Source organism: Rhinoraja longicauda, chromosome 21, assembly GCF_053455715.1.
Source record: "Rhinoraja longicauda isolate Sanriku21f chromosome 21, sRhiLon1.1, whole genome shotgun sequence".
Taxonomy (NCBI): domain Eukaryota; kingdom Metazoa; phylum Chordata; class Chondrichthyes; order Rajiformes; family Arhynchobatidae; genus Rhinoraja; species Rhinoraja longicauda.
The window spans coordinates 10,625,576-10,650,922 of NC_135973.1; the positions used below are offsets into that span (position 1 = coordinate 10,625,576).

Below are 25,347 nucleotides of genomic sequence, written 5' to 3' on the forward strand. Positions count from 1 at the left end.
TAGAGATCCTATATTTTGTTGTGGAACGCAAGCTGCACCTTGCACTTAATTTGGCATTGCAGTTAATTTGTTCTCTTGACTTGCAACTATAAATTGCTTAAATGTCTTTTTTTACATATTTAGTGACCATGTATATTTGTGCTTATTGAATCCAAACAATGCTCTTTCATGGAATTTAAAACATGTATTATACTTTAACCAATGAGCAAGAGTGTCTCCACTACAGATGGAGCTGCCATTGCCAAGGTCCTCATGGTCTCCAAAAAGCTGCCAGTTCTCCAGGAGCTTCTCAGTCAGCGAAATACAAGGGACTGGTCATTTAAAATGGCGGTGAGTAGAAGAGTGGTGAACTTCTAGAACTCTCTGCCCCAGAGTTGTGGAAACCAGCTCATTAGAAGGATTAAAAAATGGAGTCACATATAATTTTGAACGATTGCAGGTTATGGAGATCTGGCACTGAGATAGAGTTGAGGCATGGGGTAGATCAGCAATGAACAATGTGGAAGTCTTAGGGATATCGTTCCTGAGATCCAGACATTAGGGAAGGGTTTGGGCAGGCCGAATGTTGCTGTATTTTGAGAGTGTATCAGTGAATCAAGAAGCAGTGCCTTTGCAATGTTTGAAAGGGCAAGATGTGTCCTGTTGTAGCATCTCATTGATGGCAGAAATTACAGAAGATGGTCCATTGAATGCGAAGGTTGAAGGGGCAAAAGGTCTACCCTATTCTTGCTTTGGGATAGAAGATGGAATGAGGGTAAAGTATGAGAATAGGACCATAATGCAGGGGGGGATCAGTTAAGGAAAAGGGAATCTGGGAAGAACTGTGGAATAATATATTTTATTATTACACACAAGCGCACTGTGAGTGAACCCCTTGCAGTTAATTTGTTCTCGTAATTATAAATTGCAGAAACGTCTTTTTTATATAGATAGTGACCTTGTGGATTTGTATTTATCGTTTGAAACTGCAATTAAATGGATTTTAAAACATTCAGTGCACTTGAGCCACTAAGCAAGAAATTCTCATCAACAGATGGAAGCAGTAAATCTGAGTGACGGGACTGGAATCCATACAGATATAGGTGGGGGAGGCTTATATAGCCTTGGGCTTGAGAGGGATATCGTCCATTTTCAGGAAATCATGGAAGGCAAGGGTCAAACAAGAGCAAGTGGACAGAGGAGTGATGGTCAAACAAGAGCAAGTGGACAAGGGTCAGACAAAAAGCTGGGGTAACTCAGCGGGTCGGACAGCATCTCTGGAGAAAAGGAATAGGTGACGTTTCGGGTTGAGGAGCAGGTGGACAAGGGAGCGAGGGTCAGACATGGTGCATTGGACAAGGGAGCGAGGGTCAGACATGGTGCATTGGACAAGGGAGCGAGGGTCAGACATGGTGCATTGGACAAGGGAGCGAGGGTCAGACATGGTGCATTGGACAAGGGAGCGAGGGTCAAACTGGAAGCCAGTTCGATGGCTAAAAATTGCATGAGGGCCGAAAGGGCCGCTGGCGTGTGAGCCACGGTGATCTGGGTTTGTCCGTCGCCTGGTGCAACTTTGTACCTCGCCGGTAAGTCTCGGGGATGGCGAGTCCGACCTCCCGCCTTGGTCCGGACTTGGGGGGGGGGAGGGGGGCAGCGGCCGACCGCTCGCTGGCCAGGGAGCGATATAATTTGAAGCTCGGTGGTTGTTCAAGGCTCCCATCATCGCCGAGGCCTGGGAGGGCCTTGCAGGTTAACGACCCCCAAGCCTGCTGGCGGGCGGCCGGTGTGTGGAGTGGGACGGTGCGGCGGGGGGGGGGGGGGTGGAGTAAGGGGGGGGTGGTCGGGTGTGGAGTAAGAGGGGGGGGGTCGGGTATGGAGTGGGGGGGGGTGTGGAGTAAGGGGGGGTGGTCGGGTGTGGAGTAAGGGGAGGGGGTCGGGTGTGGAGTGGGGGGGGTGTGGAGTAAGGGGGGGTGTGGAGTAAGGGGAGGGGGTCGGGTGTGGAGTAGGAGGGGGTCGGGTGTGGAGTAGGGGGGGGTCGGGTGTGGAGTAAAGAGGGGGGGTGGTCGGGTGTGGAGTAAAGAGGCGGGGTGGTCGGGTGTGGAGTAAAGAGGGGGGGTGGTCGGGTGTGGAGTAAGGGGGGGGGGGGGGGGGTCGGGTGTGGAGTAAGGGGGGGGGGGGGGTCGGGTGTGGAGCGGCGGTTTCCCGCCCAGACCCGGCCTCGTGCCGCCAGCTCGCGCCGTTGCCGCTGCGATTGTCGAGGCGGCGGTGACGACGCCGACGGGCGGGGGTCGAGAGGGGGGGTGGGTGGCGCCGCCGGACAATCAGCCCCAGTATCCCACCCCCCCTCCTCCATTGACAGTCCTCTTCTTCCCTCCCTCTGTTTACCTCGCCATCCATTGAATCCTCCCTCTGTTGACCTTTCCCTCCGTCCTTTCTTTGACCTCTGTTTCCTCCCTCGGCCGCTCCCTCCATTGTACTCTCTCCTCCCTCAGCCCGTCCCTCACTGACTGTCCTTTCCCTCCGTCACCCCACTGCTCTGTGCCTACACCCTCCCCCCATCCTTCCCCCACCCTCCCCTATTCTTCCCCCACCCGCCTTTCCCCAGCACCATTTCCTTCCCCTTCATCCACCCCCTCCCCCATTGTCCATCCTTCCCTCCGCAACCTCCCCCATCCCCCTCACTCTCCCATCCCCCTTCTCTCCCCCCTCACTCCCCCATCTTCCCCTCTCCCCCATCTTCCCCTCTCACTCCCCCATCTTCCCATCTCCCCTTCCCCCTCTCTCCCCATCTTCCCCTCTCTCCCCCATCCTCCCCTCTCTCCCCCATCCTCCCCTTCGCTCCCCCCATCTTCCCTTCTCTCTCCCCCCCATCCTCCTCCTCCTCCTCTGCACCCTCCCCTTCCTTCCACCCTCCCCCGCTCCTCCCTCCCCCGCCTTCTCCGGCCGCCATGCAGCATTGGCGACGGCGCACGGAGCCGGTGTCCGGGGCGGGTTGGGGTGGAAGCTCTCCCTTGCCATTGCGTGAGGGCGAGCGGAGCCGCAGTGCTGCACCTGATCCCCGCTGGATGTGGCGTTGCCTCTGGTGAAGGGCAGGGGGGTGCGGGCTGTGGGGCGCCACAGGTGGGGGTGGAGGTGGCTGGGGTGGAGGTGGCTGGAAGCGGGCAACCCGAGGTTTGGAGCGAGGTCCAAGGCTCCAAAGGTGTGAGGCGATGGCTCCCTGCGAGTAACATTGGATGGCGCCATCCACCGAGTTTCGCCGTCAGCCTCGCCAATCAGTCTGAGTGTCTTTTGTTTGCTATTTTGAGTGTTTTTTGAAAGTTTGCGTTAATGTTCTATGGTTTGTTTTATGCGGGGGATGGGGGAAGGTGACCTTGAGGGTGCAGACAGAGAACCTCGGACCTCCCGAGCCAGCAGTGGGAATGCCCCCCAGTCCTTCCCGCTAATGGGGCAGCCTCATGCACCCAGGAACCAGCCAGCCAGAGCTTTATAAACCAGTAGATAGACACAAAATGATGGATAAACTAAGCATCTCTGGCGAGAAGAAATGGGTGACGTTTCGGGTCGAGACCCCTCAGACCCCCTAAAATCCAGCTCTTCAGTAACCAGTGTTAGCGAAATATTGGTTTGCCCTTGTAATGCCCTGCCAGGGGCAATCTTGCTGATAAGACTTAAAGATGGATTTGAACCAAATGCAAACTTAAAACATGAAATCTAATAATTCGTGTTTCCTCCTAATATTCAACCTTGCCGTTGTTTCTGAAATTTAAGTCCATTTAACGTTTTGATAGGGATGGTGGCACCAGTGGGCGCTAAAACTGATAAAAGTGAACAGTAAATAGGAACTGAATTCAACGAACTTTATATGAAAATCACCACTGATTTAAATATTTGGAGCAAGATAAAGGCGAGGCTTTTATGCATGCCCAAGTTTTCTGAGCCTGAGTATTCAGTTGATTGGAACTGCCTTGAGCCATTGTATGAGAAAATTCACTTAAAATTACTTCATTCTCATTTATTTAAAATGGGGGGAGAACAATACTGATGTCGCAAGTGAAAGTATTGTCAGAGTTACGCCGATGTCACTGCACTTCAGTGGATTCACACCAGAGGATAAGCTGTATTTGTGACATAGTCAACTCTCTTATCAGAAGGGTCTTTACATAAGTACTAGTAAAATTACAAAATTAGGATATGGAATTTATATTTTTCCTTCGGATCTCTTAAAATCAAAGGATTTCTTTCTTTCTTTGGTAATACTTTAAATATTAATTTCAGGTGAAAATTAACATATAAACTGTCAAGTTTATTTATATTTATTTGGAAATTATATTTAATGTCAAGTGTATTTATATCACCCAATTTTTTTAAATTCTAGAAAACGTTTTGAACTACAGTGAAGTTATTTAAATCCTGGTAAGGATAATTTTAATATTTAAATAATAAGTTGGAATTTGATTTATTTTGGTTTCTTTTTTTTTCAATTGTATCAAGTTTTCAATTGGCTGAGATCTGCAAGTAAGAGGGGTCTTGTTTCTGTCACTTCATTAACATTAACAATGGGTAAATAGTGATATTGGCTTTGCTCAAAACTTTCATAGGTGACAACCAACTTAACTGTCTCCAGAACAATTCAAGATTCAAGATAGCTTTATTGTCATCCAAATTGGACGAAATTCAGTCACCCACAGTCCAACAACAAAAGCATCAAAATAGGCATTAAAATTACACAACCCCCAAAACACACAAAAGAAACATCCATCAAGAAAACATCCATCACAGTGAGTCTCCTCCAGTCCTCTCCTCACTGTGATGGAAGGCCACAACCATCTCCTTTTGACACATAATGTTATATGCTGCTGCTTTGGACTCGATGAAAAATGGGTGAGTGGGGAAGAGAGGTCTAGCAGCAGTCCACTCAATTTGATTAATCATAAAGGCATCTGTAGAAGCCTTGTTCATTGAAGGTACAGGTTGTTTTGTCGTCCTGTTTTCCAAGTGGCATTTTGTGTTTGCTCTTTATTGGATAGACTCAACAAGTTCTGCAAAAATATTTTTCAAATCTTTTGTCAGGCACCATGGCAGACACAATCCAGGACAAACTGAAGAAGTACACAACTGCCCCTTTCGATGCTAGGTTTCCCAATCAAAACCAAACGAGGAACTGCTTCCAAAATTATCTGGGTGAGAAAATGTTGGGATGAGACTTTCCTGTCTGATGTCAGGAAAAGTATGTTAAATGAACGATGTGAAGTGGATTCATAGCATTTTTTAATTTCAGGTCTTCTGCCACAAGATTCTGTTATTTACAAGGCCCACAGTGTCATTGGTTAGGATATATAAGAAAGAGATGCCAGGCATTAGTTTGGGACAGTGAGGGTTTTATTCCAATGCCAGCTGGTTTACATCAGCTACTCTGGGTTGAGTTTGTGATGGCAACGGATTTGGAGATTCTAATGGAGAGTGTGTTGCGGTCTTAGGGAAAACTGCTGTTAGGGTTCTTTCCTCCCCAAAGCTGGTGTCCAAGTTTCCGCTCCCATAACTTGAAACCTTCTTTAACTTGCACTGAAGTTAATCCTACAGTAAGGATAGACATTAATCCAAATCACAGAAGTGATAGCAAGCATGTTAGAAACCATTATGCATGTTTGGGTTCCATGCAATAGTGGATCTGGCATGCAGAGAACCATACAGGAAAAATGATAGATTCCAATTGTGCTACTTGATCAGCTTTACCAAGAAATTGTTATAGTGAAAGATTTTTTTGGTTTCAGTGTGGGAGTTGTTGAAGCAAGTGAATGGTATTTGTTTTTATATTTGGTTTCAGAAAAAAACTTAAACAACCTTTCATTCCTTTGCTCATTTACTGCTTACATTCACTTAGCAAATCCACAATTTTTTCTCAAATGGTCTACTTTTGCTGCATAAACTAACAGGTTTAAAATGGTCAAAATCGTTGAGAGCAGATGCAAATTAATTGTTTTGGCCCGAGAGAACTGGTAAATGTATAATCAGTAATTCATTAAAATCAAGAATACTTTGAGGACGCAGAATGGGATTCTTAAGTCTCATCAAATCGAAGGGTAACTCCAGGACCCTAGTGTACTGGATAATTTTCAGGAAGTGCTGCTAGTTGGAGTATCTTTGGGTCTTGGGCAGCAGCTGATATCATTGCAGTCCATTTACTTGGTTGAGCGTTAGATTGAGAGGATTTTACAAGTGATCACCTCCCACTTAAAGAACATGCAGGCAGAATGGGTGACTGTAAAATAGACAAGGGGCCCCATGACTGCACGTTACTTGATCCAGCTAAAATCCATGCCATCAGTAGTCGTTTACTTATAGAGACAGAGTATCAGGAAAACAAAACTGATTCAATAATTAGGAAAGCAGAAGGTGTTTTGCAGTAAAATGTGATTAAAGTATGATTTGTTGCTCCTCTTTTACAAGGAAAAGGATAACATTCAATGCAGGTGGGAGTTTGTAGGGAGTATGGGGTTGCATTTGGTCAGAGTCAGGTGGAGCTAAAGTTCATGATCCATTGTGGTAGGTCGAATGAACGATGAAGTCCTCCAGGCAGATATTCAGGAAGTAGCAAAGATTAAATTGTACATTTAAATTTGTTGCCAGGCAGCTAGGAGAAAAGCAGTTGTGGGAGTGGGTTTTGAAAGTGGAATTCAGAGCAAGCTAGTCTTTAAAATTCAGTTTGGAAAAGGTCTACCTTAAGGTACAAAAAAATAAGCCTTAAGATGGCAGCAGTTTAATTTGCATTAAAATGATTGAAAATACAATTGTAGTCATAACTTTTGCAGCTTCCTAAAAGCCAGGAGACAGGAAAGCTTTGACAATTGTAGGTTTTATTTTCAACAACTACCTTAGTGTTTAATGCTTAATATGCATATTTTTTGTGCTCAATTGCCCACTACACAGATTGTTACATTTAAAAGATTTCATACTTGCGCATATTTCAATCTAAATGCTGAATTGAATTTGAAGTACTAAGTATTCGTCAGTGTTAGCAATGCACAATTGAAGCAAAACAGCCCATTTTAGACAGAAACTACTTTTCCTGTGTGATCAATAATTGCTCAAATTAGATAAATATAATTTTATCATGCAGATATTCATATAATTATGACCTAATCTATACATGATTATTTTGCAGACTTCCATCGTTGTAATAAAGCACTGACTGCAAAAGGTGTTGATACCGCTCCCTGCGAATGGTATCACAGGGTGTCCAAGTCAATCTGCCCAAATTCATGGGTAAGTGATGGAATAAAATTACAGTATTGTTTTAATGTTTAAAATTAAATGGTTATTTAGTTTTTAAATCTTCAATCTAAACCAAAGTCCTCTTTGTTAAGTTACCTTGACCACATCTAATATTTAATTTTATAATTATGAAAGAAAACTTGAGTTACCTGCTCAATTTAAAACCTGAGGTGTTTCTGAACCCATTAAATTGTTTGCTGTGAAATAACAATGGGCATTTTGCACCCTCAGATAAAGAAATGGGATGATCAATTGGAGCAAGGCACATTCCCTGGAAGAATCTAAGTGATCATTGCAGCCAGGTTGAAAAATCTTAATGTTTGCAAACATGTATCTTACACCAAAATAAATCTGAATATTGAACATATTTACTTTTTCCCTCTTATTTGGTACAGAAATTAATTAGTTAATACATATTGGAGATTTAAAGTCCTGTGATCCATCATAATATTCTCAAGAAATTAAAGACATTTGTCAAGCAGTTGCAACATTTGAAAGGAAAAATTATATCATCTTGATATTCATGAGGTCAAAATTAAAGACCAGGCATTAACCAGAAAAAATATCAACAATTGTTTGAAAGCATGAGACATGTCTTTTGGAAATAGGCTCGTCTACCAACTTGGTGTCACGTTATTATTCTCAACAGATTAACTTGTAATGAAATTGTAATTTGTATTAATCATCAGTTACATGGCAACAAAATATACTTTAGATGGATCCTTTGGTTCTTTGAGCTGCGAATGAAAAGGCCATAAGTACACAATCTAGTAAAGAGACTTAAGAAGATAATTCATCCCGATATATTGTACTTTCCAGAGTGAACATCATACTGTTGGAAGTGCTAGCTTTTGGAATGAGATGTGAAATTATGGCCAGTTCTATGCGAGAACTGAATGTAAAAGACCACACAGTATAAATCAAAACAAAAATATCAAGTGGTTTTCAGCCTAGAAAGGAACTCAGAAGGAAATAATAAACATGCCAACTTTTTGAAAGTAAGATCCACAAGTGTGTTTGTATTCACTTCTGAACAATGGGGCGGAATGGTTAGAGATTTCAGCAAGATTTAATCAGGAGCATGTGGGTAAATCCAAACAAAGTGATTGCTGGTTCCATCTTGTTGACTTTCTGCGACTTGAATGTGTCAGCCTGCAGTGCAGTTTGTTCACAGTATTTCTGCCGTGAGGGTAGTATTATACTTTAGAGATTTATCCTATCACATCAAGATGTGGGGTTCTTATGTTAGATATCAGATGAGGAACACAATCAGCAGCAACTGTGCCAGAGTTGGCCAACCATAGGCTTGTAGTTTAGTTTCAGAGACAGTAGCTGTAAAGAGATGCAACTCTCACAAGGCAGGAAATGGAAACCAAACAAATATGCAGAAGCTAAAAATCTGAAAATAAAATAAAATCCTAGAAACATTCAGCAGATCAGGCAGAATGCTCTCTGGTCTGCTGAACCTTTCCAGTATTTTATGTTTCTATCACAAGAAGCAGTACCAGTAAACCAGTGTCTCAAGTTGGGAAACTCAAGTTTGATTGACTTTGTGATGAATAAACAGTACTCAACAGTGGGATGATTACTGCTTATTCATTAAAACAGTTATTCAATCCATTAGATCCATCCCATTAGTCCAGTTCGTCACCCCCTCTCCCACCCTGACTTCCTATTACTCTGCAAGTTCCTTTTGATTCTTTTCTCACTTGCCACCAGTAGAGATTTCAGAGTAGAGTCCTTGAATAGATTTACCGATACTTGAATTATACTGCAACCTTTGTCATTCCACATTAATGCATACTGATGACAAGCCCAGTCATGTGCAAGTAACATGGCTTGAAACCTAAATAAACTTTAGTAAACTAAAAACACTTCCAGCTTTGCCATGCAAGAACAGCCTCCCGGAATTGAGTGTATCTCCCAGTTAATAACGAGGCCATTCATGGTAGCATTTTCTTCTGTAACATTGGCAAGTCTTGGAAAACTTTAAGTTAAATACGTAAAAGTACTCTTAATATATATTAAAATACCTGCAGAAGGAGCTAACTTGCACTGGGCGACTTTCCTGTTATATTTACATGTGAAAGTATGGGAAGATTATTGTATTTTTTCTTCCATAACATCACCTTAAATATTTTCCTTTATTCTCCTACTTGTCATTCTGTACACAATCTATATCTAGCAAGATAAAACTGGGATAAAAGTCCAGCATCAAGTTATGAAAAAATTATATTAGCACCAATGTTATGTTTTACATTTGGTATTTTACAGAGAATACATTGTGAAGTTTATAAATTCACAACATTAATGTGGCACCTTTCATGATATCAAACCATCCAAAGCATTTATAGATAATTATGTATTTATCACAGTTGACAACTGGTATTGGATCATAAATTCTCAATCTTAAATCTTAATTTGATTCACTTTTTCTTAACTTGAAATGTCTGGAGAAAAAACAGTTTTGACACTATTTGGTTCACGAGTAGAGATTATGACGTTAAAACTCCTACTTTAGAATTAAATACACCAGTTTATGTCCTCTGTCAAATAGCTTCAGTAGTTCGAAGGATCACCAACCAGTGCGATTCAACCCATTGAATTACTCCAGCACTGTGTTTTGCTCACCAATTACTGACCGGTTAATTGCTGATTTCTTTTTGGTATTCCTGCAATTGTACAGAACGTTCCTGCATAATAGAGCAAGATCAAATTTCAAAAGTCTCCTTAGAGTTGCATGCCAGATGTTAAAGGACTTTAGGTGGTTTCAGGCTGATACAAATACCAATTGCTCCCAGACATGCATACACTAATGGGCACTCCCCCTTGTTACATATCGTAAATAAACCGGCAACACACTGAAATGACAGATGCCCAAAGACAAAAGGGTCAGGTAGTGTGGGAGGACTCATAGAAACCATATCCACCAGGGTGTTCAAGCTGCAATTCCACATCTAAATCTCATCGAATAACATTTGAGTTGCTTATTTTTCAAAAGTACAAACTGCTCTGCTCTTCACCAGCTGAATCTGCATCGTGAATACAACCAAATCCGTCACGGGCTCATCATTCCATTCAATCCATCTTCACAGCGTTCATCAGGAAGGCATCATCAAGGATGTTTTCACCCTGGCAATTCACTTTCTTTTCTACCTTCTCGGAGAAGATACAGGAACTGGAAAGCTTGGATGTCCAGACTTAAAGAAGTTTCTTCCTCACAGCTATCAGACTCCTGAACCAACCATCTCTTTTACACTCCTTTCCTGGAATTGCTGCCACATACTCTTACTATTAATTCTACCGTACTGTTATACTGCTATTGCACTTTTTTTCCCCACTACTTCAGATTGCACAACAATCTTTGCCTCATTCTGGTGCTTTCTTTTTGACATTGCATTTATTGATAAATCTATCATTCATGTGAACAAGTGATTTTATTGCACCCTGGTGTTTATATAATAATAAACTAATTTCAACCTCCTCCTGAAATTTGCTACTTATTGCAACCCTACTGCAGCCTCAAAATGCTGATTATAGTTTCAGTCGTGCCTTTAGAGTTGCCACCTCGTCTTTTCATTCGAGATTCAAACTTGATTAATGATTTTCTCAGTAAGGCTTTGCCTCTGGTGGATACACTTCCAATTTCTTGATTAGTTATTTCCCCTTTTGGAATGTGACATGAATAATGATTTCCCGGATTTAGTCTCTGGTGGAGGTTTGTCTGGAAAAGTTAAAAGATTTACTTGCTGCTCGTTGTACTTTGTTGGCTTCTAATCAAACAATTCTGCTTCCCTCTAATCAGGTAATTATTTCCCATCTTCCTTAGTTAACAATACTCCAAAACATTGTTAGATGAGTTCCAGACAGTTTTGATTATTGATTTCACTATTGTCGACTTGTTAATGATTGATCATTGATACCACCTACAGTGCCTAATTTTTATCATTAGGCTCTACATCATTGAGGCCACTCAACAGAATGGCTCCAGGGTGCAATGGATCACCACGATTGCTTCTATGTCCCTGATAACGTTAGCTTGGGAAATGCAGAACATCAACAGCAGATCCATGTCAGTAAACTCTGGGCTAATCCAGAGTTTAAGACAAAAAGGACCTTGTCCGTAAATGTGAGAGATGGTTTCTGTGTCACAATGCCATCAGATAATTTAGAAAGTCAACTTTATCAGAGACAGATTGCTAGCAAAGAATGACAAATCCAGGAGCTGTGTAGTTTTTGCTTTTTAAGGATTTAAATTATACCTTTTGAACAAAATGAGTCAAGTTTATGTTCACAATTTTTGTTCCAAACAATCCCAAAACCTGAAATTAAAAATAAAAGCCTATTGTCATGTATGCGAGAGTTTTAGTTGACATATGGATATTGTTATGTTATCCATAGGCAAACAATGTCACATAACAAAGCATCAGGGAGGTATTGGCAATACAAATTACTTTGAAAGAAGTTTCTTTGTAAAACTAAATTGTGGCTTAATTCCAAAATTTGCAATTAGGTGATCAAATAAGTTGACTGTTATTCGTTATGTCAGAAAGGTTAAAAAGTGCACATAAAATTAGGTTTCAAATAAGCAGGCAAAGAAACTTTTGGTGAACGTACTCCATTTCAGATAACTTATTCAAAATTAGTTTACTTTCACCCAAACAATAGGGAAAACATTGATTTGATTTCAATATATATGTTTTGCTTAGAATTTTTTTATTTAAAACTGTAAAAAGTATATTATAAAGACTTCATTGAATATTTAAATTTGATTTTTTCAATTCATATACATTTTCTTTACACATTGAAAACATATATTTACAATTATTACATGAAAACATAAGGATAAGAGCTGATGTAGGTCTAACTAGAAGACCCGTAGCACGTATCTGTTAAAATGGTAGGAACATTGTCAGAGTTCAAAAGACAAAAAACATCAGTATCACGGAATCAATCATCTGTATTAAATTTAAGTTTTGTTGATATTTTCTAACTCGTCTTTTGTAGAGATGTTAAAAAATAAATGTTCTCAATGTGAGATGAAACTTCTTGGACAGAATTCCTAATAAATAAATGTAGCATTTTATACTTTCCATTCTTGTTGCCCATTGACTGCAGTATCATTAAACTATTAACAAACTTAAATTCTTACTTAGGAACTTTCAGTGTCTAAACATGCAGATGCTTAAAAGGCCACTTAGTGTTTATGCATGACAAATAATACTACCTGAATGATGATATTGTTAAATATTCTAATGGCTGGAACATATTTAATCCAAACATTCCTATGCCTAACAGCAAGGGCAATGGTTAATAAATTATCCAGGATATTTTTAAAATATATATTTCTGAAGGAGAATTTCTCAGTTGAAACTGATTGCAATATATTCCAAGTGTTTGAATATTTCTTTAGTTGCACATCTTAAAACTTAACATCTATTTATTTGATACAGGTGGATAAATATCACCAAGTTTTAATGTGTATATCGATGTCAAGACAGTATCAAATTTTTAAAGATTTGAGGTGAGATCAATTCTTTGTTACAGTGTTAATTCAATAATGATACGGCTTCATTGGCACACATTATTAGTGAGAAGAACACCATGAAAGGTGGCGGTGTGAGGGCTGCTCAACATTAAGGCACTTAATGGAATTGAGTAAACAGAGCTTGCTCTGTATTTGGCCTACTATATTTAACTTTAAGTCCTTCCTATGTTTCAGCACTGGTGACACAGCACTCTCATTTCCCCCAAGCAACCAAAAGGTCATATTTTTTAAATGATGAATGATTTGACAATGTCAATTTCAATCTCAAAATTAGGTGATTAGTTATTAAATCTGATGTCCTGCCAACCTTGTTGTGTTTCAATCATTGATGTGGCATATGTAATCCAAATCTGAACCAGGAAAGGAATAACTAATAAATATTTCAAGACTGTTCACCGCACTGGAGATAGTCATCAGAATCTTCTTCTCCCAATTGATCCTCTCTCTGTAATGCACGTATTTGGTCGCAAAGCTAAAAAAAAGATTAAACTTGCTTGAAGGAGTACCCACATAGGTATTCTATAACTCAAAATAAATAAGTTAGAACAAAATCTTCTCTTATAAATGCGGATACAAAGTAATAATTCAATGTCTACCATTTTCTTTCTTTGACTTACAAATGTTAACAGACTTTGAAAGGTAATTTTTACTCCTGATTATCTATTTCTCATAATATTATATAAATTAAAGTAAAATACCGTACACGTTTTTCATTCTCCCACCCCACCCCCCATACCACTATTTTGTTATCTTTTATTTGCAACCCATGTCAGAATCAGATAAAGTTCTCATCATAGACAGACACAAAATGCTGGAGGAACTCAGCGGGACAGGCAGCATCTCTGGAGAAAAGTCTTGAATCTGAAGAAGTCTCGATGACGAGACGTCACCCATTCCTTCTCTCCAGAGATCCTGCCTGTCCTGCTGAGTTACTCCAGCATTTTGTGTCTATCTTTGATTTAAGCCAGCATCTGCAGTTCTTTCCTACACAAAAGTTTTCATTATTACGCATGCTTTTGGTTTCAGATTTGCTTTGCCTTTACCTCTGCGGGGGTTTAAAGCTGCGACCTTTAGCATATCGGGCAATTACCCTTATAGTATCCCTTATAGTAAACTGTTTAATTAATGATTTCCCCAGTTTACCAAAGTCAGCATCTAATTGCATGGAAATTCATCCTTGCTAAATTTAGAATGATTTGCAGTTGTCACTTTCCAACATTACGTTAAATTTAATATTCACAATACAATCAAGTGTTCACGATTAATTAATTTTCATGCATTACTGAAGCTCACATGGTCTTCTGCTCTACTGCTTTGGGAGTACACTGAACATACAACTGTGGAAGCAGGAAACAACTTTTTGGAATTAGTGTACTGGCAGAATACAAGAAATTGAAGCCATGTAGGCTAATGGCTCTCAGAGTTTGTACTATCATGATAAGACCAAAGGCATTTCCACATCCACTTTCCCATCGGACTCGTAAATCACTAGGTTCACTGAGTGTCTGAAGATCAATCTATCTCAGACGCGCTCACGGCTTTGGCAATTGAAAGCAAGACTTTCAACAGTTGAACATTTACACTCAAAGATGTTCAAGGAGACAGAAAAAGAGGAGTGTAGATACCTCAGATTTCAGGGATTGGAGAACACAACGGGGATGGGATGGGGCAAACCCATGGAGGGATTTAAAAACAGGGAAGAGAATGTTAACCAATGTGCAGCTTAGGTGGAAGCAATGGAGGTCAACGAGCAGAGGGGTTATAGGTAAAGGCCTTGGCATATTATGATACAGGCAAGCAAGTTTTGAATGATATTGCCGATATTTCAATCCCAAATAAGCATTTAACCACCAATCATCCACAGCCCATGAGGACAGGGAATTCCTGAGATGTACTACCCTCTCAAGGAGAAATTTCTTCCTATTGTAACCCCAAACCTCTTATGGTTCTAGATTCCATAGCTTGAATCACTCCTTGCCATTATGCACTTTGTCAATCCCTCTCAAGATCAACAATGTTTCGAGATCACCAATAAAAATTGGCAATGGATATAGTTTGATTTTCGTCAATCTTCAGATTATAGCATACAAATTCCAGGAATCAATCTAATCAGTCAAAGCCACATTGATTGCCGAGCAAGTCTATCCATCTTTCGGTGGTAGACCAAACGTTAAGGGAATATTGTGTTGGAAGGAACTGCAGATGCATGTTTAAACCAAAGATACACACAAAAAGCTGGAGTGACTCAACGGGACAGGCAGCATCTCTGGAGAGAAAAAATGGGTGATGTTTCGGGTCGAGACCCTTCTTCAGACTGTGTTATAAAGATTCAGACTTTGAGAGAATATTGCAGGTGTGGTGTCAATAAAGTCCCGTAGAAGTGAAACAAGGTTTCTTTGTACTCCATCTCCTTTGTGATGGAGATGAAAATACCATTTGTTTTCCTGTTTAATAAACGCATGCTCTGTCTGTCTCTCAGATACCTGTTTAAGCGGTTTCTCATGCTACCTTTCGTATTCTTTGAATAAGTGTCCATCCATACTACCAACCTGCTCCAGCCCTCATTTTTATCCACCAGTCATTGTGTGATATCTTATCAAATGCATTTAAGCTCCAGTATTCCCAGACGCTCAAGCCCAATTTAAGCGTGGTTCTTTATATTTTCTACTCTTGGTTATATACTTCTTAATGTTTCAATTAGGGAATATAACAAAAGGATAATGACAATCTAACCTGGGTCAGCAGTCTGCTTCTTCTTGGATCGCTGAATAATTTGGTGCTCATTGGTCATTTTCACGTCCTGATCTTCCACTTGATTGCTGAACAAAATGAAGCAAAATAATAAGGAACCTACTCACGGCTTAATACGATATATTGCTTTTATCTTGCCCTCTTCATGAACTCTAATTTGTGTCACCAACTTATTGTTATAAAGGTTCAGGGTCAATTCTTTCCAAAATCATTTTCCTTGTCCGGTACGGACTACAATATCAAATGCAATGTCTACTTATCTCTTTAAAATAAATATAATAATAGGCTTAAGAAAAGTGAGCACCTATGTAGGAAATTCTATCACCAGGGCACAATTGATGTCTTGGATAAAACGGGGCATTGATTCAATCCATGGCCAGGTCACTATTACACTGTTGATGGTGAATATTTTGCAAATATCTGTTTCTGACTTATGTTCCCAAACCTAATACTTGGAAAGGATAGAAACAGATTCAGCAGCAAAATTGAAAGATTCTCAGGGCAATTGGGGGAAAAGGAAAGAGTACTGGGATTAAATGGATGGCCCCTTTAAACACGAAATGAGGAATCATTCAGACTCTTTCTATGAGTATTCAATGAAAATCCAACAAGTGATCATAAGTAATAGGAATAGAATTAGGCCATTCGGCCCATCAAGTTTACTCCGCAATTCAATCAGGGTTGATCTATCTATCCCTCCTAACCCCATTCTCCTGCCTTCTCCCCATAACCTGACACACATACTAATCAAGAATCTAGTTATCTCGGCCTTAAATATATCCACTGACTTTGCCTCCACACCCTTCTGCGACAAAGAATTCCACAGATTCACCACCCTCTGACTAAAGAAATTCCTCCTCATCTTCCTAAAAGAAAGGCTATTACCTCCAGTCCTAGACTCCCCCACTAGTGGAAACATCCTCTCCATATCCACTCCATCCAAGCCTTATAGAATTGGCAAGAAATACCAAGGGCATGGATGGGCCACTTGCAAATGCAGATGTGCACAAGTGGGGAGGAATTTATTTCTTCAATATCTGATCTCCAGAACATCATGTAGGTTAAAAGCATAAAGACATTCATCTGTCTGCACAATGGTGATTTATACAGTAAAGTATAAATAAGCCACCTTTATGCGGTCAGATTTGCCTGTTTTGGTGAGCATTCCTTTTCAACAAATGGACATGATAAAGTGAACCGAGTACCTAACCATTGCATCCAGTCCCCTGGCCAAGCCAATGATACGCATCAATTACACTTCCCATTGTTCCTTCCGACACGTAATATCACAGGCCTAGAAATTATTTTACAATTCCCCAAGGAGAAGAGTATTGTGCAGTTGAAAAGAATCAGCTTAACCCAGAACAGAGCAAAATTGTGCACATTTATGGGGTACCTTAGTGCCATTTCTCAGCTCTGAATATTTTGGTAGGAGTTTCACTTGCCCTACCTAACACCTTACTTCTGAAGGTTTTTCCAAATGATACTAATAATGATGCTGCACACCAAATTCATCTCTAATGTGATTTACACCTCACCATGCTGAAAAACAACTGTTATTTTACTTACAGAACAACAAGGTTTTGCTTACCTCATTTTCCTCGAAACTATGTGACTGAAAGGACCATCTCGGATAACATATTGTTTTCTATGAGATCTGTGTCATGCAACTCTAGCTGCAGTCTGTGTGTGCTGAGGCTGCTTTTGAATGTGGACCTGACCTCCGTGAGCTTAGCTTCCTAGACTCAGGCCTATCCTTAATTGTTGTGCTGACCTCTTCAACATAAAAGCTTGCTGCTCACTGTTGTATGTTGGTGATCGTTCAAGCTTCACATTCAAGCCAAACAACATCACTTTCCCTTTCAGCCTTTGGGTGCAGGTAGACCAGGCCAGGTAGATTTGCCTGCTTTAGAGGCTTTCACCGAATGCATGGACTGATCGTACCCATATAGGTATTACACCTTGCAGAGACCGCACTAATGGCCTCCTATCAGGAGTGTCACTGGAGCCCTAGTGTGTCTCTGCGTTCTCCATGACAAAATAAATGTCTCCTCGTCCCATTCCCACACTGACCTTTCTACTTTGGGCTTCCACCATTGCCAGAGTGAGGCCACATGCAAAATGGAGGAACAGCACCTCATATTCTGCTTGGGTAGCTTATAACCCAACATTATGAAAATTGAATCCTTCAATTTTATGTAACTACCAAAACCGACCCCACTTCTCCACCCCCCCCCCCCCCCCAATCCACCTTTTACTTTCAGCTAAAAAGTAAAAGTTCTCTATTTCAGCTTTTGCCCCATCACCTACAAGACTAATTTTCAAAATTTTCCCTAAATTGTTCTTAAAGTCAATCAAACATTAATAGAATAATCCACCATCCACTTAAGCATAAGGGCATATTGTTCCTTATGAAGACAAACTATTTCAGGATGTGGAAATATGCCAATGAAATTTTCTTTGAAGATGAAGACCACTTCATATCTGTTCATATTAAACGAGAATTAGGATTTTCAATAAAAGGAAACCAAACAAAGTAAAACAAGGTCATGGCCCAACACATTCCCTTCACAGCGAGCTCACAGGAGTGTTTTCTAGCTATATTGCAAGACACAACAGCTTTCCCGTTGAAAGCACATCGTCACACAGCAGTTTTACAGATAGATTACTGCTCCTTCACTGTCACTGGTCTCAAAACTGGAATTCCCTACACAATAGCACCGAGGAAGTAATTTCACAACAGCTGCAGTAGTTCAAGGGGATGGCTCACTATCACCTTCTCAACGGCACTGAGTGATGGGCAATCAATGCTGGACTTGCCATTGATGTCCACCTCCCAAATATAATCAAAAGATCAAAACTTAGTTTTCATCATTTCATTTTTGTGAACTGAAACTCAGAAGATATTTCAAGAAATCTGCACTGTTGTTCATGAATACTCAATGAAACTGGACCCTCGAGTCAAAGTCCTTTGGAATGATTGATTGAATGAAACAGCATGGAAACAAGTCTTTTGGACCACCGAGTCCACGCTGACCATTGGTCACCCATTCACACTGTGTTCTGTGTGATCCCACTTTTGCATCCACACTTTACATACCCGGGCCAATTTACAGAGGCTAATTAACCGACAAACCTGCACATCTTTGGGGTGTGGGAGGAAACCAATGCACCCGAAGAAAACCCACGCGGTCACTGGGAGAATGTACAAACCACACAGAAGTCCCAAGGTCAGGATTGACCCGCGTTTCTGGCGCTGTGAGGCAGCAGCTCTACCAGCTGCAAAACTGTGCTGTCTTCAATCCTCATGTTTAGAAATATTTACTTCTTTCTATAGCAGCACAATTTTGATTTTAAGAGACCCTGGTCCTGACCTTTGGATCCCATTTTCACAAAACTGCTGTTTCCAGTTCAACCTCCAGATTGGCACTGCAAATGCTGCCCTCCAGTCAATTACTATTTGACTTCCAAGACAACGAGGGACCCAGCGTGTGGGGGTGGGGCGCCGAGAATGAAGTGGGACCATTGGGGACTATAATGAATCTAACTTTGTCAGCGCCCACTACGTGGTGACTGCATAGCCTGCCTATGGTGTGCAAAAGAAAGAATTTAGCTGTGACATGTCTCACGCAATAGTAAAGAATCAATCGTTCAATCAATCAACAAAAGCACCTTTGATCCCTCTGCCCTTGCCAGAACTACTGGTTCCATCCCAGACCACATGCCCCCTCCAGAAATAAGAGCCCCTCTAGTGTTTCACTAGGTCTACATTTGTAGATGCTTTGGGACTGAATGTATATCTGGTTTACAGGTGGTATGCACGGAATGTAGTTGTCAAAGGAAAATATGGCATGCATGTGAGCCCAATTGTCTACAGTACTCACAGGGGAGCTGCAGTACATTGCCTCAATACAACCTCACCCTGAAAGGTTGTAACTATATATACGTGTGATTTACTTTTAAAGTAACAAGACAAAGAGGGACTGAAGAATAAATTTGGCAGGCTACACTGCTGGACATTTTTCTTGTTCTATTTTAATCTCACTAATCATGATTCAGCCGTCACTGTAGTGTGGACGTGCTGTTACAAGGTCAGGAAACCTTGAATCCACTGATCATCCCACAGAGTTTAACTGCAAGGCAAATTTAGGTGGAGTTCCAACCTAATTCAGGAATCCTGAATAACAAGTCGGAAGCACTAATTGACAAGACTGCTCCACACGGCTAAAACTTGTAAGAGCTAGTAGACGGATTTAGGGAATGAAAGGGTTGGGATGGAGTGCTCAACAGGAACAGGCAGTAGATCACATAGAGGATGTTGCCAGGACTGAGGGCCTGAGTTATAGGGAAAGGTCGGGCTGGCTAGGACTTTATTCCTTGGAGTGCAGGAGGCTCAGGTATGATCTAATACAGGTGTATAAGATCATGAGAGGAATAGATGGGATGATTGCAGAGTCTTTTACCCATGATAAATGAATCAAGGACCAGAAGATGTAGGTTTAAGATGAGAGGCAAGATTTAATAGGAACCGGAGGGGCAACTTTTTCACTCAGAGGGTAGTAGGTATATAGAACGTGCTATCTCAGTATTTAAAAGACCCTTGGACAGGTACATGGATAGGAAAGGTTTAGAGGCATATAGGATAATGTGGGCAAATGGGACTGGCTTCGATGGGGCACCTTGGCTGGCATGGATGAGTTGGGTCGAATGGCCTGTTTCTGCACTGTACGACTCTCTGACAGTGATGTTTTGTGGAGTAGTGAGCACCAATACACACCACTTAAAAAAATGAGTGGCCACATTTATGTGGTGGCCGTGCCTTGGCTCCACCATGACCTGCTCTACGATTGCCCAGTGGGTGGAGAGAATTGAATGGCTCCAAACCGTAATTTCCAGTAGTAGTACTGCAATTGATTTTTGCAAATCCATTTACTTCTCAGTTTGCCACCAATGCATGGAAAGGCAAAATGAGCAATGTAATTACGATGGACAGTTGTTGTGGGTGTATTGCAGCAGCTATTCTCCACCTTGTGTCGCCTACTGCTCTAGACTACTGCCACCATGATAGATATGTCATCCTCCTTTAACAGTGGACGCTAATCAATAACTGGCTCACATTGTTGTCATGTCAGCTCAGACTTTGCATGGAAACTGTAGCAAAACTGCTGGCGCTGTCTTACATTACTCCAGCTGCTCTCATTTCAAGTAGCTGTTCATTCCAATATTAACAACTGCTGAGCATAATGGTCTTCTCCCAGTCATTTAATGAATAAACATCTTCCCGGTGAGAATGTCGATGTCATCTCGAGAATATCAGGCACATTGTGCCTCTGAATCAGATGCCTGTGAGTTCAAATCCTAATTTTGTGACCAAATTGTGGTTTAGAAAGTCTAGAAAGGTTGGAAAAATTGTCTAACAGATGAGGTGTTGACCAGGGACTGTCTGCTCCTTTGAGTAGATAATAAAAGACTTCATATTATTTGAATAGTAAAGGGGTTTTCTTAATCTACTGGCCAAAACTAATCTTTCGACCAGTATCAAAAAAACATTAGCAAAACACAAAGCGCTGGAGTAACTCAGCGGGTCAGGCAGCATCTCTGCAGGGAATGAATAGACGATGTGTCAGGTTGGGACCCTTCCTCAGATTCTGAAGAACAAGTCTGAAGTCCCGACCTGAAACATTGGCTAACCATTCCCTCCACAGAAGGTGCCTGACCTGCTGCATTACTTCAGCACCTTGTGTTTTGCTCACAATCCTAGCATCAGCAATTATAATTCACTCGTTCACATTCACATCTTTCGGATGAAATTCTTAATGGATGCCTGTTCTTTCACACAGACATAAAGGGTCAAATGGAATAGGGTAGCACAGTGGTGTAGCTGGTAGAGCTGCTGCCTCACAGCGCCAGAAACCCGGGTTTAATCCTGGTCTCGGCTGTTGTCTGTGTGGAGTTTGCACGTTCTCCCTGCGAGTGTGCTTCATCAAGGTGCTCCGTTTCCCTCCCACATCCCAAAGGCGTGCGGGCTTGTAAGTTAAAATGGCCTCTGGAAAATTGCCCCTCGTGTACAGGGAGTGGATGTGAAAGTGGGATAACATAGAACTAGTGTGAACGGGTGATCGATGGTCAGCGTGGACAGGGTGGGCCGAAGGGCCTGTTTCCATGCTGTATCTGTAAACTAAACTAATCTTTTTGAAGACCAAGAATATTCTCCTGGTGCCTTGGCCAGTATTTGCCATTCAGCAAACATAAATAAATCATTGATCTTATTGGAAAACTTTTTGGTGAAAAGCTGCTCCAGCATTTCCTTTCGTTTGCAAGAGTGACTACAGTTTAATATTGACTGCATGGAATTGGGATGTTCTCAGGTTACAAAAGGCTCTTGTACATTGTCAGTGTTTATAACACTTGCAGTGACACATCTCAGATTAACCGACTTTAGCTGGAACTGCTGCTAAAAATGAATAGAGCTTGGGAGCAAGACACCCGATAAATTTATTGACCTCTATTAAGCCCATACCAAGCTGATTATAATGGAGGGAGCCAGTCAAATTCTCCTTCGTCCACTACCTATCAACACAAAGTCATTTGCCCTAATGCTGTAATCCAGCAACACATAAATGTGCTTTTTCACATTTAGTTTTAAATAGTATTCACAAATGCATGCTGTTGTAAAACAAACCTCAGCGTGTCTATAGAAACCGAACAAACCCCAAGATTGAAGAGGTCAGGATTGGGGGGCGGCACAGTGGTAGAGTTGCTGCCTTACAGCACCAGAGACCCGAGTTTGATCCTGACTATTGGTGTGGTTTTTTCGGAGTTTGTACATTCTCCCTGTGACTGCATGGGTTTTCTCTGGGTGCTCTGGTTTCTTCCCACATTCCAAAGACGTGCAGGTTTGTAGGTTAATTGACTTCGGTAAAATAGTAAATTGTCTCTAGTGTATACGACAATGCTAGTGCACGGGGTGATCGCTGGTCGGCGCGGACTCAGTGAGCCAAAGGGCCAGTTTCTGTGCTCTATCTCTAAAGTCTAAAGGAATCAAGTTAACTGTACATCTGTCAGCTTAAGCACAGACATTCTTTCTTTTAGTCCATTTACATAGACTTTCGGATCACTCTTCGAGACAAGTATCGGCCAAATGTAGGGTAGAACCCACTTTACACTCTAATAATAATCCAAAACGCCTGTCCATTCATTTAACTTTCACACAGATAGATTGGGGCCATTCAAGTCTCAGAAGTGATACAAAATGCTGGAGCAACTCAGTGGGACAGGCAGTATCTCTGGAGAGAAGGAATAGGTGACGTTTCAGGTTGAGGCCCTTCTTCAGACCCGTTTCGGGTCGAGACCCTTCTTCAGACCAGAAGTGGTTCAGACCAGACCAAACCTTCAGTCTCAGAAGTGACTTTGATTTAACTGGAAGGTGGGATGATGAATTGAGGCCACACTGTCATACCCCTTCCCAGTTTCATGCGCCCTGGGCTGAGGAATGCAAGGTTGCAGAATCATCCCAATGCAGGCAAATTACAGGCACAGGTATGCAAACTAGGGAGATTAGATGTTCTCCAGAAGAGATCAATTTACCTGATGATTGTGTTTCTCTCCTTATGTGCAATCTTCTCGTCACGAGTGAAAAGAATGGTGTGGTAAGGAATAACAGGGTCACATGTCGGGAGGATACCACAGGCCACTTGACTCACAATATCCAGGATTCCATTGTAGACTAATAAATCATCAACAAGCAGCTACAACAGAATAAAATAGCCTGTAAATGGGACATTATAACAGCACAAAATGTTGTACTTATTAGATCACAGTAATGCTGTTTACGTTAATAAAGTTCTCCGTTCCCACATGCATCTGTGCACTTGGATAAAGGAGCAACATTGAATTTCTGGATAGCAGCCAGCTGCCTGCCTGTAAGGCCAGCACTGACCCTATACAGATTCATCAGTAACCTCCTTACAGAAAGGGTACAGCGGTAGAGTTGATGCCTTTCAGCGCCAGAGAACTGGCTGGGTTCAATCCCGACTACTCGTGCTGTCTGTACGGAGTTTGTACGTTCTCCCCGTGACCGCGTGGGTATTCTCCGAAATCTTTGGTTTCCTCCCACATTCCAAAGACATAAAGGTATGTAGGTTAATTGGCTTTCTATAAGTATAAATTGTCCCGTGTGTGTGTGTGAGAGATAGTGTTAATGTGCGGGGATCACTGGTCTGTGCAGACTTGGTGGGCCGAAGGGCCTGTTTCTGCACTGAATCTCTAAACTAAACTAAACCATCGTGAACTTCATTGACTTGCAGTTGCAAATCTCATCCATGACAAACACTGCCCATAAAATCACTGAAAATATACTGGAAGTTAATTTGTACCCTACCCCCACTTTGTCTGCTGTAAAAACTGTCAACATTTACAGCTTCTGAGTGTCACCATCAAACAGTAACAAAGAAAATTAAACGCTGATCAGTTTATAAAACATTTTTTTAAAATATTACCGAAGACTCAAAAAATCTGAACATAGTTAAGAAACGCAATTGACTCAGAAAATGTCCACAACCTGGCACTCGGGGCCCCCTCATTGACGTTTCTGTCCTTTCCAATAACCAAGGTCATCTGTCCTTTCCAATAACCAGCTTCAACCTGCACAGCTACAGGGAGCAGAGTCCCCAACATGAGAGCTGGAGAATTGCACCGTCTGCATTCTGTTGTTGCATTCCTTACATCCAGCAGCAGGTCAGGCAGCAAAACCCCAGCGAACACCCATCGGGAAGTTTGAGACGTGTGTGTTGGTAAGCAATCCTGAAGTTCTTGCTGCTAAGGTATTACTGCCATTTCTCAGGAAAATCTAGGCCACGAAGATGTTCCCGTTAATTACCAAGCTTGATTAATTAAAATCATATTTTTTGTCTATTTTAAACATAGTGAACGCAGACCTATATTCTTGGCCCAGATTTTCCAATTCCAATGGCAACAATGACCCATTTAAAACTCTGGTAAATGCTTGCAGTGAAGATGGCCAATTATCCACACATTCTCAAAATGATGTGGTTAAATGTCTCTTCATGCTCACGATGAAGAACTCAAGAGACAGGAGTATGAACATGTCCCTTTGAACCACTTTATTTCTCACCATTTAAAAAACCTTTTTTATATCTGTTTTGTTCATTCACTCTCACTAGTTTTTTTACCCCCAGGTTGCATAGTTATATCAGCTGTTACAACTTGCTTTTGTATTTTGTGCCAGTTTATTCTTGCATTCCATGTTAAATTTATCAATTTCTTGGACTTTCTTTGCTGAGGTCTAAAATGCTCTCAATCATCAGACCTTCCTGCCACTTGACCTTCTGTACAAATGTCTTCCTTGGATTTAAACACTATCTTTAATTCTTGCTGTCACCCGTGGAAGGATCTGTTTTCCTGTTTTTATATTTGTATGCTTTAAGGGAAAATATTTTTCCTGCAAATCGTACATTATTTCTTCAAAGTTGGTTCAGATTTACATAACCTACCCCAAATTCTTTTACTCCTCTTTGAGGGGTTTTTGAATAATTCCAGAGCTTTATCATTGATATAACCATGGGGCAATCAAAGATTATGTAGATCTGATTCACCTGTAACAGAAAGAGCAACTAATAATACATCATATTATCTTATAACATTTTGAAATTTAGCAATGTCACTTATTTTTATTAGGGTGATCAGGAAACCATACTTTAGAGGTACTTATAAGTTATTTGTCAGTTATTCATAAAGTTGACTGCAGCATTCTCTATCCATATTTCATTACCCAAGTC

General features: G+C 41.2%; 2 protein-coding genes across 10 annotated transcripts in view; one reads left to right on the forward strand and one right to left on the reverse strand.

Annotated features, from left to right (window-relative positions):
- Positions 1 to 1,468: 1,468 nt before the first annotated feature.
- LOC144604240 (cytochrome c oxidase subunit 6B1-like) lies at positions 1,469 to 7,616 on the forward strand. Of its 4 annotated transcripts, none has more exons than XM_078418459.1 (5): positions 1,469 to 1,565; positions 4,355 to 4,392; positions 5,050 to 5,160; positions 7,142 to 7,242; positions 7,483 to 7,616. In XM_078418459.1, exons 3-5 carry the CDS (start codon positions 5,055 to 5,057, stop codon positions 7,534 to 7,536), a joined length of 261 nt encoding a protein of 86 aa, XP_078274585.1. In that variant the 5' UTR covers positions 1,469 to 1,565; positions 4,355 to 4,392; positions 5,050 to 5,054; the 3' UTR covers positions 7,537 to 7,616. The 4 variants fall into 4 exon arrangements, with proteins under 4 accessions (XP_078274585.1, XP_078274584.1, XP_078274587.1 ...); XM_078418458.1 differs by lacking the exon at positions 1,469 to 1,565 and adding an exon at positions 2,929 to 3,061; XM_078418460.1 differs by lacking the exon at positions 1,469 to 1,565 and adding an exon at positions 3,158 to 3,178.
- A 4,389-nt stretch (positions 7,617 to 12,005) lies between these two features.
- Positions 12,006 to 25,347, reverse strand: part of katnip (katanin interacting protein) — a 67,226-nt gene continuing 53,884 nt past the window's right edge. For all 6 annotated transcript variants that reach the window (XM_078417743.1, XM_078417744.1, XM_078417741.1 and 3 more), the window contains 4 exons: positions 25,063 to 25,164; positions 23,138 to 23,298; positions 15,533 to 15,618; positions 12,006 to 13,271 (listed from right to left, as the gene is read on the reverse strand). In XM_078417743.1, coding sequence (XP_078273869.1) covers positions 13,213 to 13,271; positions 15,533 to 15,618; positions 23,138 to 23,298; positions 25,063 to 25,164 — 408 coding nt within the window. In that variant the 3' untranslated portion in view covers positions 12,006 to 13,212. The remainder of the gene's footprint in view (positions 13,272 to 15,532; positions 15,619 to 23,137; positions 23,299 to 25,062; positions 25,165 to 25,347) is intronic.